This window comes from Fusarium subglutinans (assembly GCF_013396075.1).
Source record: "Fusarium subglutinans strain NRRL 66333 chromosome Unknown NRRL66333_c0000347, whole genome shotgun sequence".
Classification (NCBI taxonomy): domain Eukaryota; kingdom Fungi; phylum Ascomycota; class Sordariomycetes; order Hypocreales; family Nectriaceae; genus Fusarium; species Fusarium subglutinans.
Window position 1 is genome coordinate 16,327 of NW_023502410.1, and position 14,138 is coordinate 30,464.

At 48.1% G+C, this 14,138-nt stretch overlaps 5 protein-coding genes across 5 annotated transcripts; 4 read left to right on the forward strand and 1 right to left on the reverse strand.

Annotated features, from left to right (window-relative positions):
- Positions 1-98: 98 nt before the first annotated feature.
- On the forward strand, positions 99-2,883 carry FSUBG_13477 (uncharacterized protein; the record flags this gene model as incomplete). Its single annotated transcript, XM_036678372.1, has 4 exons — positions 99-798; positions 1,259-1,721; positions 1,761-2,559; positions 2,842-2,883. The coding sequence occupies 4 exons, from the start codon at positions 99-101 to the stop codon at positions 2,881-2,883; spliced, it is 2,004 nt and encodes a 667-aa protein (XP_036531058.1).
- A 1,073-nt stretch (positions 2,884-3,956) lies between these two features.
- Positions 3,957-6,524, forward strand: FSUBG_13478 (uncharacterized protein; the record flags this gene model as incomplete). The annotated part of the gene is made up of 1 exon (XM_036678373.1): positions 3,957-6,524. The coding sequence occupies one exon, from the start codon at positions 3,957-3,959 to the stop codon at positions 6,522-6,524; it is 2,568 nt and encodes an 855-aa protein (XP_036531059.1).
- A 1,800-nt stretch (positions 6,525-8,324) lies between these two features.
- FSUBG_13479 (n-acyl homoserine lactonase) lies at positions 8,325-9,491 on the reverse strand (the record flags this gene model as incomplete). The annotated part of the gene is made up of 3 exons (XM_036678374.1): positions 8,325-8,892; positions 8,943-9,083; positions 9,136-9,491. 3 exons carry the CDS (start codon positions 9,489-9,491, stop codon positions 8,325-8,327), a joined length of 1,065 nt encoding a protein of 354 aa, XP_036531060.1.
- A 796-nt stretch (positions 9,492-10,287) lies between these two features.
- On the forward strand, positions 10,288-12,248 carry FSUBG_13480 (UDP-glycosyltransferase 84B2; the record flags this gene model as incomplete). Its single annotated transcript, XM_036678376.1, has 5 exons — positions 10,288-10,847; positions 10,907-11,611; positions 11,664-11,925; positions 11,978-12,003; positions 12,194-12,248. The coding sequence occupies 5 exons, from the start codon at positions 10,288-10,290 to the stop codon at positions 12,246-12,248; spliced, it is 1,608 nt and encodes a 535-aa protein (XP_036531061.1).
- A 103-nt stretch (positions 12,249-12,351) lies between these two features.
- On the forward strand, positions 12,352-13,686 carry FSUBG_13481 (lactate 2-monooxygenase; the record flags this gene model as incomplete). Its single annotated transcript, XM_036678377.1, has 1 exon — positions 12,352-13,686. One exon carries the CDS (start codon positions 12,352-12,354, stop codon positions 13,684-13,686), a length of 1,335 nt encoding a protein of 444 aa, XP_036531062.1.
- Positions 13,687-14,138: the final 452 nt, after the last annotated feature.

Below are 14,138 nucleotides of genomic sequence, written 5' to 3' on the forward strand. Positions count from 1 at the left end.
GGCCTGAGTCATATAACAATCTTGTACTTTAATCATTAAAGGCAGAACGCTCGAATAGTTCGCCTATCGTCTCTCAAGCTACCATCTCAAATCTCAACATGTCAGATCAAACACCATACGCGATTCTTCCAGAGTCTATCGGCATTCCCCGCATCACGTCTACAAAACAAGAGTCAACACTCAATTACTACGGTCCAGTTGACGCCTCACTTGCTACTGAGGCGTCGAAATTCCTCGCTCTCCATACCGATGAGGTAGAGCAGGAGTTGGAACCCAAAATCAAGGCGTTCTTGGAGACCACGCAAAACGACTGTTCGGGAAACATCGAAGAGAAAAAGGCATGCTGGCTCACCATCCGAATCACAAAGCCTACTACCGCTTTCAAAATCCCGAGATGGCATCAAGATGGCCCTATGTTTGAGTACGATCAAGGACGCGAAGACATCGTGCGTAGCAAGTATGCGCTCACTCTCCTCGGGCCATCTACGCTCATGCTACAGCCGAATGAGCCTGTCTTCACTACGCAGCATGAAGCGGAGGCGCGCTATTACTGGTGGCAAGATAAAACGGATGGCCCTGAGCCATCCGAAGACGAAATGTACGACGCCGACGATCTATTGCGGGAGTCGCTTGGCAATGCATTCAAAGACACTCCGAGAGTTCAGGTCGGGCATGGTCAAATTGTGCGGTTCAGCTGGGGGAGGGATGACAGTCCGGTGCATTCAGAGCCGAATCTTGTCTCTGATAGGGTCTTTATGACTGTACTGTATGGAAGTGATTCGGAGTTGCGAACGATGAGTAAGTGGAGAGAGGCCGCGTACGGAGAATATTCTGTAGAGTAGCTGTCTCTCCTTAACAGTTTGCTGGATCTTGGCTTTTTGATGGAAGACGCTTCAGAGATATGAGAAGGAAGTAGATAGATCTCTTATTTCTTAAGACCTGGTATTGATGAACTATCATTTGTCTTGTTTTATGTTACGCATGGAATTCAGATGCAACGTCTTAAGAGACAATCCGCCCTTATTGAAGAACTCGACATCCTTCTGTCTGGGGGCGTAAGCATGAGCGCAATGCTATATAAGGCGGGGCTGCTGCCTAAGAATATTCTCATACGACCGTCCCATAAAACGGATTGACTTGATGCTGAGAAACACCTTGCCTCAATAAACTAACTTGAGCGTCAATGTCAGCAAAATGAGTTTCCATTCATTGCCCGTTGAACTGGCCGAACATCTCGCTCTCTACTGCAAGCCCCAAGACCTCTCGCGCCTGTCTCGCGTCAATCACGCGTTTCACACTATTTTCAACGCCGTTCTCTACAAGCGCAACGCCGCTGCCACTGGTCTACCTCCATGCTATCCATGGACCCACGAACACGATCCACAGTATTGTTGGACATGCCCCGTCGACAAGGCCTTAAGGTCATGTCTTCATTGGGCCGTTGTTCACGACTCGCTCTCCACGATCAAGCTTGGTGTTGCCTATGGCTCTGATATCAACAAGATCAACGACGTTGCCGACTGCATCCCTTATAAACAAGACCCTGATTGTATTCCCATTTGTGGACCGATCATTCGGGCGCAGCTCGCAACGCCATTGCCTCTTGCCATCTTTCTGAAGCGCTTCGAGATCGTACATTGGCTTCTTGACAATGGCGCTAGTACGGATGTTTGGCCAGATACGCTGTGTAATTGTCGAAAGTATGGAAGAGTGGTCAATAGGTATGATTGGCTGCCACTGCACTATGCCATACGCCACAGCACCTATGAGATCTTTCAGTTGCTTCTAGAACGAGACGTTATTTACTCTGTGATATGCGATGAGGGCAACATCTCAGGCCTTCATTGCGCTATCGCAGAAGGGTCCCTTTCTGCAATTGATGCCTTCATCCAGCACAAGGCTTTCAGTCCTACTGATCGTGACGCGAAGGCCCAGACGCCCCTTCACTGGGTTAAACATTGCAAAGACCAGGACTTGGCATGTGCAATAGTTGAGAAGCTGGTACAATGGGGTGTTCCTCTGGATGCGGAAGCTGAATCTCAGTGGGGAGATTGGCATGGTGGTACCGCACTGAACGTGCTCATCGGAAGGAGAAAATTCGAACCTGCTATCAAGCTACTGCAGCTTGGAGCCGATCCGACAGTACAACAGGACGAAGATGGGGGCCTGCAACTGTTGAGCAACTGCATCGACGATCGTGACAGAGAAGATATGTCTAACTGTTCGCCAGAACGCCTGGAGAGGAAGAGAGAGGCCGGGCTGGAGTTACTGAGTCTACTGATCCAAAAGGGAATCGACCCAGGCAAGCCCCGTAAACTGGACGGACTCCATGATATAGATGATCTCGATGATCCAAGACCGTTGTTATCAGCACTACTAATGTCCGACACCCGATGCGTACAAATTCTCCTCGATGCTGGAGCAATGGCCCGCGAAGCCATCTACGAAAACAATCACGATAATCTCCTCCGAGACTTTGTAGAGATGATGGTGGATGCTGTGGAAGAGGGTATATCCTTTCGAGAAATGAGGGATGAAGTTGAATCGCGCAAAGAGTCGGTATGTCTGCTCATCAATAGGGGGGCGCGAATAGACTCGAGAAATGGTCAATACTCGGCGTTGAGTAAAGCTTGTGAGATTGAGCAAGGGTTTGGGATAGTTAGCTTTCTGGCTGAGAATGCAACTTGCAGGAATGCCGAGGTGGAATATGTTGTTGCTTTGAGAGATACGCATAGGCGGGATGAACTTGTATGGGGGAAATTGGACAGGTTCTATCATAAGTTGATGGCTGAGAAGAACGAGCGAGAAGTAATCCAGGACATGGAGAGATCTGAATAACAGGGCGATGATCGACCTTGGGTCTCGGGTTTTACGACAATTTAGACTCAAGATATGATGTATTTCCTTATGAGCATTCTAATCTAATCTGGATTTCAACCACTGGCGAGATATTCTACAGCGGCCATTGGCTAATCATTTATGAAGCATCGAGTTATGACTGCGAGTAAGCTGTGAACACCGAAAACCGAGGCAAGTAAAGAAAAGCTTTCATCGTAAGATAGTGCTGTAGCTCTTTTCTTATTCTCCTTTTGTACCTCTGATGTCTTCTGCGTCAATAAAAAAGGAGAGCACATAGCCTGTTAGTCAAATCGAGGTAAATAATGCATCAAATTCTTTTCGTCCCCACATGTCAAACAACGGAAGAGCTATTGATCAAGGTCATAAAACACTTCAAGCGGAGCAGTCAGCTATTTTGAGGAAGAAAAACTATCATTACAGGTGTCAATCGGATTAAAACTGTTGACGTCCCAATAATAAGCAAATTTATTCAACAGTTCACCAAAGGCTCAGCCGCAAAACCCCTGAAATTACACCCTCCCGCTATTCTCATTCAGCCCTAGCAGGTCAAGTAGCGCCAGGGGTCCTATAAGGTTATCGATTTTTGGGCTCAATAGCGCTGGAAGCTATTGAGCCCCGAACATTCCAAGGTCCACCAAAAACACCAAAATCCACTTGTAAATGTCACGATGAGAGAAAGCGACATCGCTTATTCCACTTTGTCCGCTTACTTCCCCCCAGGGTGCAAGAAGACTTCTAACATTAAACTAAGGTGCCAAAAACACTTAGGCTAAGATCCTCTAAGTCTTTATTACTTATACTAGATTTGCCTAAGTTTACCGGAGGCTTTTTGTCACCTACGATAGAGGTCCTAAGTTTTATTGTATCCCCTTGCTTCTGTAGATTTTATGAGACGGCTGCAGTAGGTTTATCCTAGTTACTGGCTGAACCAAACGCCTCACGAGGCTATTGAGAAATATCGGAGCGGTCTTTGCCGTAGCTAAATGAGCATCGTCTCATCGTTTTGGCAAGGTCTTAAGGTACCGATTTCCTCTCATGCCCGCCACAATTTTGTTTTGCTTGTCCCTCTTTTGTGCTCATCCAGTCACTCATTCACGATGCGTTCCATCCTCGCATTGGCGGCCCTCGCCGCCGTCGACTTTGTCGCCGGAAGCGCCTGCAAGCCCAAGTCCAGCACCACGATCCCCTCGCTCGTATCATCCTCTTCCGATGCTACCAGCTCGTCCACCGCTACAACTGTCGTTACCCTCCCCAAAGTCCACAACTTGGCCACCAATGGAAATATGGCCGAGATTGATCCAAATAACCCTCTCTCAGTTCCTGACTGGGAGGTTGAAGGCGATGCTCGTATCGTTGGAGGTGCTGGACGTGAAGAGCCAGGAAGTACTGAACGGGGTTGCGCTGCGATGAGTGCTTCCAATACTGGCGATGGAAAGCGTGCTTTAGGCATTTCTGTTAGTATATCGCAGAGCATGTCCAACCTCGATCTCTCGACGCCTTACACCATTCGCTTTTACTACCTTGTCGTTACTTCGCCTGCGGCCATCAACCTGTGCCAATTGACCGGCTTCCTCGGCGGTTCTGTCTTCTATCAGAACTGGGTTTTCAGTACCGGCACAGCCGTATCTTGGAACGAGGTTCTCCAGGCTGTTACGCCATCGCAGGTCAATGCTCCTCTCCGCATCGCCATGAACTGTCTTATCGGTGGTGGAGCGACTGTGCTTGTCGACTCCGTCTTCATCTCCAACGCTGTCACGCCACAGAACATCAACGACTTTGTTGTCAACTTCGGTAACACCGGTACTGGCGCCAATCCTCCTCTTGATCCCCCTGTGGTCGGTCCTCAGACAACCAGCAGCTCTTCGAAGCAGGAGATTACATCAACTACTCAACAATTAGAGACTACATCTGTCCCCAAAGATCAAGAAACCACTTCTGTTTCCCAAGAGAAAGAAACGACATCTTCTTCTCAGAAGGTAGAAACTACATCTGCTACTCAAAAGCAAGAGACTACGTCGGCTACCCAAGTGCCAGATACTACATCTTTCTCGCAGAACCAGGGGACCACTTCCGTTGCCCAACAGCAAAGGACTACATCCGCCTCTCAGAAGCCAGAAACCAGCTCTTTGACTCAAAAGCAGGAGACTACATCAGCCCCCCAAGATCCGGATACTACGTCTGCCGCCCCTGTGCAGCATACTGAGACGGGAACCACTGGTCAAGAGAACCAGGTAACATCAACCCAAGCGGCTTTACAACAGACCTCAACTGGTAACTCCGATGTCGAGACTACCAGCAAGCCTGTCTCTCAAGTCCAGTCCTCAACTGTACCAGCCGTAGGTACGACGAGCACCGCACCTGAGCAGCCGTTCTGCTCCAAGGCTCTCAACGGCGGCTGCTGGTGGAAGCGTCCCGACAACGGCAATGACATGGTCAATTGCGCCAGCCGAGGCTCTTGGCCTGGCTCCACTGGACAAGGCCATGTTGTTCCCCGTCCTGATAACTACCCTCTTCCTTTGATTCAGCTTTGGTGCTTGGGCTGGTGCTCCCTCTCACCAGGTTGCAAATCCGTTGCGTTCATTCCCGAGGATAGGTCATGTCGCTTCTCAGAACATCAAGTTCAGGATGCTGACTTCGTTCCTGGTCCTGATCCTAACGTAGACACTGAGGGAGTGTTTTACTGGCACGATCTTTCGTGCTTCAACTGTCCCTGTAACGATGAGCCTTCTACTACATCTGCCGCATCAAGCACTCAGTCTGCTGAACCTACCGACCTTGTCAAACTGCCCGCTGCGTCAACCTGCCCCAAATCCCTCGAGAATGGATGTACATGGAACGAGAGGTCCCAGGGCGGCAGTCTCACCACTTGCCAATATCGCGGTCGTTGGCCTGGAAGTGATGGTGCTGGCTTTGCTGTTGAGCAACCCCGTGACTATCCTACGGCCTGGAGTCAGATGTGGTGTGTTGCCTGGTGTTCTCTCTACCCTGGTTGCAAGTCCGCAGCCTGGATGCCGAATGACCGATCGTGTCGTTTCTCCACTCATTCACTCTCTGATGCTGACTTTGAAATGGCTGCTGATCCCAACTCCGATTCCGTCGCTGATGGCATCTATTATTGGCATAGCCTCGACTGTATGACCTGCCCTTGCCACGACGATCCTACGACCTCTTTACTTCCTGCAGAATCCACCACGCTCGTCCGCGCCGTGACACCTAAGCCCAACACCCCAACAGCCGTCACAGCCACTAGCAAAGCTATCACAGGAACCCCAACACCTGGTCCAGTAGAGCAGCCCTGTGATTGGGAGAACGGCCAGGGTATTTGCTATAGACCCTTCGAGAAGGAGCAAGGGCCCTGTGGTGGAACACTCATGATCGTCAACCCATCGCAGTACACAAAGCTGCCACTTAACTGGAAGCCCCAAATCACAGAGCCTGTTCAGTGTGCGATCATGTGCCATACCAACCCCGATTGTTACGCATGGGGCTTTGAGTGGAGCAGCAACATGAACTGTGTTCTTTCTCTTGGACAGACGGAAGTTGATCAACTTGAGGTTGTTTCTTCAGGAGCTCAGTATCGCTGGTACTCTCATACATGCTGGGAGTGCAGAGACTGTGTTACTAGGTGGAACTGGTCTTGGGATTCTTTGCCTGCTGGGAACTAAGAGTCGTGAATCATGGAAATATGAGTAAAGACACTGATTTAGATTCTAATATTAATACATTAATTCAGACAACATAGTGTTGTGGTCAAAACCTCAGCCATTACGTGAATTTGACAAGAGAACTAGTAATAAGAGTTTGTCTATGCGCTTTCGTGGGAGGTATTAAAAATAAAATTAGCAAAAGATATCCTACAGTTAGTAGAATTACTTTAAATTTATCCTAAGTTACCTAAGTCTTTGTATCATCTAGGATTAAGGTCCTGAGTATTCTTTTCTCCCCAGCTAATTCACTAATTTGGTTCTGTGTGGTGATCAATTGCTCGAGCCACAGATATCAACCACAAACAACACATCTGTCAGTCACTCATAGCGATTCCACAAGCATATAAACCGCAATAGGATATCTTCGGTAGAAAATAGTATTTCTAATTAAACCATTGACTTTGAAACGCGACAAAATTGCCGGCTCTTCTCTTCAAATTCCAAACAAAATGACTTTCTCAGTCCTGGCCAAAAAGGTCCTTAAGCCAGGTCCTTAAGCCAGATCTTCCAGCCAAGGAGACAACTGATTCTCCGAAGAGCAATATTAATGTCACATCCACTACGTGGGCTGATAAGACAGACAATGCGTCGAAATCAGGATTGCAAGCGACAGGAATTGACTGCCCTTGTAAATGCGGATGCGATGAGTTGAACATCACATTCACGGTCCACGAGAAGCACTGAATCACATAAGAAGGTACTTGCTGGCAACACAGGTAAGCGTCAATAGTGAAGTACTGTAACTGCCTGCCGCTACAAGGTTAAGCTTGACACTGATTTCCTGGTGGAGAAATCCTCCTGGGTTCAAATCAGAATCTCATCAGATCTTCATTTCTGCACTTACTCACTCGAGCTGTATGTCTGATTCACAGCTTCGCGAAAGATATAAATACCTTCCGTGCTATCTCCTCTCTGCCTTCTTCTCATTACAATTCCAAGCATTCTATAGACTTTCAAGATTACCTCACAAACAAAATGACTTCGTCAACTACGAACCCAACTTCTCAGGCTCCCTTGAAGAGCGACAAGAAAAGTGATGTTTCTACCACCAAGCCGGAGGCTTCAACAAAGGCCAAAATACCCGCGCAAGATACCAAGAGGGATGGGAAAGCGGGATCAGCCAATCCAATTTCCACCTTTGCTGCTGGGGTTTGTTATTGTAGATGTGGCTGTTCGTCGCCAATGATTGAATATGGTAGATGCCCGACGTGTGTGGCATACTGCGAGATTACATCCTAGGAAGCCTTACAATAGCAGACAAGAGTGTAGTTAATATAAATGACCAACTACTAAGCCTATTTCCTGGTATTAATTAAAATAGTAATAAATAATTTTATCATATTTAATCTCCATAAGTAACTGTATTATAAGCCAGTAAAGGAGTTTAAAAGTAAAATAAAAAAGAATAATTCACAGTCAGGGAACAATTGGAAAAATAAAGTCGACCACGCCAGGAGTCGAACCTGGAATCTCTAGAGATTTCTCGATTTGCTCGAAAGCCGAAATCTAGCGCCTTAGCCATTAGGCCACGCGGCCCGGTTCTTAGATAACGATGACTTCACTCTGAGGACCCATACAATGCGACGTCGCGAAAATTCGACGCCCATTGATAGGATTCCCGTCTTTTTATTGAAAGTTCCATGGAGGACACATTTTGTTATAGTGAGAAGGGACAGTATTGGGAATAGTGACGCGATGGGTTCTATAGTAGATCGAGGTTGGCTCAATCGCAAAACAGGATACAAGATACTCAAGGCTTCAGCGCCGCTTCAAAAACTTCCAGAGAGTCTTCTCCTTCCAGCCCTTCTGCTTCCAATCATTTGCTTGCTCCGGGAACATATCGATAACACCAAACATGGTGGTGTCGTGTGCAAAGACGAAGAAGACGTTGTCTTGTGCATTTGCTGTCTGCGCCTCTTTAATCGTCTTTATCGCGAGTTCCTTATCAAACCCAATCGCTGGGTCAAAAAACGGTTCACCAGCGGCTCGTCCACGCTCGACGTTCATATCGTCAAGTGCACTGCCAGGGCATTGTGAGAGGTGAAGACGGAGAGAATCTGAGAGCGATAGATGCTGGGAGAGATTTGATGGGTATGGAAGATACTTCGATGGACGTAACTCTCCTCCGTGATGGCATAGATCACCGCCCATGAAGATGAACGTATCGGGACCGGTTGTTGTACGAGCAAGACCTGCTAAGTGCCCAATATCATGGCCTGGCGTCTCAAGAAGATAGAATGAACCATCGCCGAAGAAGTCAAAGGCACGAAATGGTCCAATCAAAAGGGACTTGGGTTCAAAGTCGATCTCTCTCAGTTCTCTGCCACTATGATCCTGTCAGCTGTTTTGAGAAAAGATTGGGATGGTGATGCCTACTCGAAGTCTGCTTCACGCAAGGGAGAGTCAGGGTCAGCGGGATAACCGGGTAAAAAAGCTTCCTTGAACCCTGGTCCAACGATGAGTTCCGTTGACCCTGGAAAGGTTGTGATATCTCCGATATGATCAAAATGATGATGACTAGGCAAATATCAGTGACTGAGTCACAGCGCAGATATTCTGTACTACGAACCTCCATATCACGCTGTCAATCTCTGACGGCTGCACGTTATTCTCAGCCAGAATATCTGCAACATTCTTTGGAACATCCACGTCCCAATTTGGGTTTCTTCTTATCGTATCAGCGTACTTTGGCGAGAAATTCTTCAACGGCTCCTTCGAAACGCCCAGATCAAACAGTGCTTTCTTCCCAGAAGAGCTTTCAATAAGAAACGACCATGTTGTAAGTGTTGGCATCGCATCGAGGCCCTTCATCGCAGGTTTCATAAGATGAGTGAGCGGCATACCCGACAGTCTCAAGCTGGAGTCGATAATGCTGACTTTGGCGGCTTTGCCGTCCGGCACGTCAAATCGTGGTCGTTCAGGCATCCTTGAGAATTGGTTGGAAAGACCACAATATGCCTTGCTTGCAAGTTTGCTAAGGGATTGAATTGTAATGGCTTTTATATGAATGGTCGGATGACGGGTAGTAAGGTTAGAGCGGAAGACACGGCTTATAAATTAGGACGTCATAGGCGGCTTACTCAGGCGGGATGGATTTTGAACTATTGTTCGCTCCCGTAATCAGCGACTACAATTCTTTTAAGGATACGATTATCGCCTAAGAAAAATTCGGTATGGGTTATTCAAAGATTACAGTCGTCGTGTAATTATTGCGTGGTGACTTTACAAACTCTCTTGAATTGCATATCGGGAGACTAAGCTGACCAAATCCGCGTGCAGCACCTAACTCTCACCATGTGACAGTAGATCCTTGAATCGATCAAGAACATCAGCTGAGGAAGTAAGCTTGATACCAAGGATATTGTGATAGGTTCAGAACGCTCAGTTTCTACGGTTGCAGGGTAAAATGAAAGAAATAACCAAAAACAGTAAGCACATGTTTGCCAAAATCTCACCATACTCCACAACAGCTGTGACCATGAGACGCTCTTGGCGGCTAAACGAAAAATCATTGAAGATTTGCTGATGTTGAGTCAGAGAGGCACAGCCCTTTTTGCTATGTATGCTTAAAGTTAGGGCGTCGCTGACATGCAGCCCATATCCTTGATCATGTCCTGCCCAGTTCAGCCCTATACACCAAATTAGTATTTAAAGGCCGAAAAGCCCTTTATCCCCTCATATCGACTCTCTGTGTACTAAATGCCTCCCGTAATCGGCTACGATGGATGGATCGAAGCGCCTACTCCTGTTCACTAACAGTGACTTCGGCCAAGCCAACGTAATCCTCGCTACAGCTCACGAACTAGGCCTTGCATGTGAAGACGTCGAAATCCATATCGCTTCATTCCAGGACCTAAGAAGCGGAGTGGATGATGCCTCCAGGTTTATGCAGGCAACTGCAACTCAACAGAAGAAGAAGATACCTCGACCCTTTGTGTTCCACGAGATCGAAGGAACGAGCTGGGGACCAGTTACGAAGCGTCCAGAAACGGCAATCTTCGAAACGCTTGAGCTGACTCCTGGACTCGTCAACTCGGCAAAAGGCGTCGCTATTCTACCAGCTGTCATGGTACCTTGGAGCCCGGGGGAGTTTCTCGACATCTACAAGGAAACAGAACGGGTATTCGATGAAGTCAAGCCAGATTTGACCATTGTTGAACCGCTGTTCACTCAAGGCTTGACATTTTGTCACCATCGAGGTGTCAGGTGGATGGTCCTTTCGCCGAACACGATTAAAGAGTTTGCAGTTCCGGTGCAGCCAAAATTAGCTGCTCTTTGGAAGTATCCAATGCAAGTGACCCTTTAAACTACTTACGAAAACACTTAACTAACCCGAACAGTGCTTGTTCGGCCTTGCCTTATCCCATACCATGGAGCCTCATCCCATGGAATGTTTGCTTTGGCTTCGTGGCTGGCTACACTCTGCTCACAGATACTCGGCTAAAAAGGACAACCGAGAAACTCCGCGAGGAGATTGATCCTTGCATAACTTTGATGACCATGATGGAACTGGGTGTTTTGACGCCTGCGCCGCCCAATCTGCCCATCCTTGTCGCTAGCAGTCCTGACATAGACTACCCATTCAGCGTCATGCCACCACAGCTCACATCCTGCGGCCCAATCATACGAGCTGCTCCGCCTATCAATGAAGCTGAAGCAGGTTTAGCCGAATGGCTTAGCCAAGGCCCAACTATATACGTCAATCTGGGCACGCATCACAAGTCAAACCCCACTGAAGCCCATGAAATGTCCAAAGCCTTCAGAAATGTCCTCGAACACGCTGATACACTACATTCTGCGGGGAAACCTCTTCAGGTTCTGTGGAAGCTAGGACGGTTGTCTGATGAAGAAGGCAACGCTCCAAAGAGAGACTCTTATACTGACGAATGGGCTTTGGTGACCGATGAACTACAAGCTTACATCAAACGAGGCAGAGTGCGTATCACGGACTGGCTAGTCGCTGAGCCAATGTCTGTCCTCGAATCAAAAAACGTCGTTTGTTCTGTGAGTCATGGGGGAGCTAATTCCTTTTACGAAGCGCTATGGTGAGTTGAGTTCATCCCCGAAAATTTACGCAACGTCTGACGATATTGTTAGTGCTGGCATACCTCAAGCGCTTCTTCCTGCTTGGACGGACTGTTATGATTTTGCCAACCGCGTTGAGCTTCTTGGAATTGGGTGTTGGGCGAATAAGGAAGCGAAGCCCCGATGGCGAGAGAACGAGCTTGCCGAGGCGCTGTTGGAGATTTTATTCGGGTCGGAGTCTGTGGGAATACGAAAGAGGGCAGAGGAGGTTGCGAGTCGTCACCCGGAATGGGAGGGTCGGCAAATGGCTGCTCAAGAGATCTTGAATAACCTGGTAAGGTTGGGGGGCGTGGAGGGATCAGTGGTACACTTGACCAAGTCCACAGCTGAAGATGTATGATGCCGCTGTGAGGTTAGAACTGCAAGATTGTATGGCATCCCAAATGAGGTTTCCGTTATGGATGGAGCAATTACTTTAATCGTAAGCTTATGACTAAGTTCGCAGCAATGCCCACCGATAACAATAATACCTACAGCATAGTTTCGATAGGTTCTGGTGGTGTTGGCAGAGGATCCCCGCAAAGTGTAACATGACGTTCTAGCGAAGGATTGAAGGATCGGCAACCTCGGCACATTTTCCGTGAGGAGAAGGGCTAGGGAAGATCCGAGGCGCGTCTCAATCACCTCAACTCAATTTAAACACACCCCAAAATCATCAAAACTACCATTAAATTCACCAACACTCACACAAAACCTCAATATGGCTGATGAAGTTCAACCCAAGAGGCTGAGCCAACCGTTCTCAATCCCAGACCCAACCAGCTTCTCCAACTTCCAGCGCGACATCTACCAATCCTTCCGCCCGCCACTCTTCTCAACAAACCCCACAGAATGGGAATCTCTAGCCAAGGAAAAGATCCCCGCCACCAATTTTGGCTACGTCTACGGTTCAGCGAGTAGTGCTGCTACTGCGAAAGCGAATAGCGAGGCGTTTAGTAGATATCGCCTTAAGCCGCGCTTTCTCGTTGACGTCACCAGGCGCGATGTTGACGTTGAGTTGTTCGGTACAAAATACAAGAGTCCCCTGCTTGTAGCGCCTATCGGTGTGCAGAGTATTTTGCATCCTGATGCGGAGGAGGCTACGGCGAGGGCGTGTCATAACGTTGGCATGCCGATGATTCTATCGACTGCTGCGACGCGCACGATTGAAGAGGTTGCTGCGGCGAATGCAGATGGTGATCGATGGTATCAACTATACTGGCCGAAGCCGCAGTTCGAAGAAGTCACCGCTAGTCTTCTCGCGCGTGCAAAAGCTTCAGGCTACAAGGTCCTCGTTGTCACGCTGGATACCTTCTCACTTGGCTGGAGGCCTACAGACCTCGACACGTCGTATCTGCCCTTCATCTGGGGCCAAGGCTGTCAGATTGGCTTTTCGGATCCTGTTTTCAACAAGTTGTTTGATGAGATGCAGAAGAATGACTCACGAAGTATTGCCGAGAAACTTTCTGAACTTTGGACGATTATGAGAAGGCCTGGGACTGTATACGGAGCTGCTAGAGTCCTCGCCAATGCAAAGACCTTGATCAAGTCGAAAGCTTGGATTGATGTGATCAACTCTGGTACATACCGTTCGTGGAGTGACCTCAAGATCTTGAAGGATCTCTGGGACGGACCAATCGTTCTCAAGGGCATTCAGACAGTTGAGGACGCCCATCTTGCTATTGAGCACGGCATCGACGGCATCATCGTTTCCAACCACGGCGGCCGCCAACTTGACGGCGCTATCGCGTCACTGGATGCACTGGCCGACATCGCAGCGGACAAGAAGGTCAAGGACTCAAATCTGACCATCATGTTTGACAGTGGTGTCCGAACTGGTTCAGATGTGTTGAAAGCATTGGCTCTTGGTGCAAAGGCAGTCTGTATTGGAAGACCTTATGCTTATGGTCTTGCGGCAGGTGGACAGGAGGGTGTTGAGCATGTTTTAAGATGTTTGTTGGCGGATATGGATAATATGCTGGCGAATGCTGGGAAGAAGAGTGTGAGGGACTTGAGTAGGGATGATCTTCAGATTTTGCCGCTGTCCAAGATTTGAAAGCTTGCCAGTGTAGTATCTATGCTGTAGCTAGCCATCCCTGTTTATTCCAATCAATTAAATGCCCACAAGTCCTCCAGAATCTACTAAAGAAATACATCTTCAAGATGACGAAAAGAAAGATAAACTGCCCCCTAACCCTTCTCAGAACTCATGGCTCAAAGCTTACTTGGAGCAAGGCTTGCCATCAGTGTTACCGCAATCGTTCGTATCAGTGCACTTAGACCCACAGCCATAAGAAATGAAGTCAGAGGGCGTAGTCTGCTCCCAGTTATCCATGCACTGAGTCTCATCTCCATGACCCCAGTTACACCTCTGACGACGATATCCCTTCTGCCTCATAACCTCCTGCTGGGTCCAAACAGTACGACAAGCGCCATCATCCTAAGTACAAGCAGTCAGGTCCTGAGCCTGAACACTAAGTTCTGTCTGCTGATTTAAGCTCTTAGCTA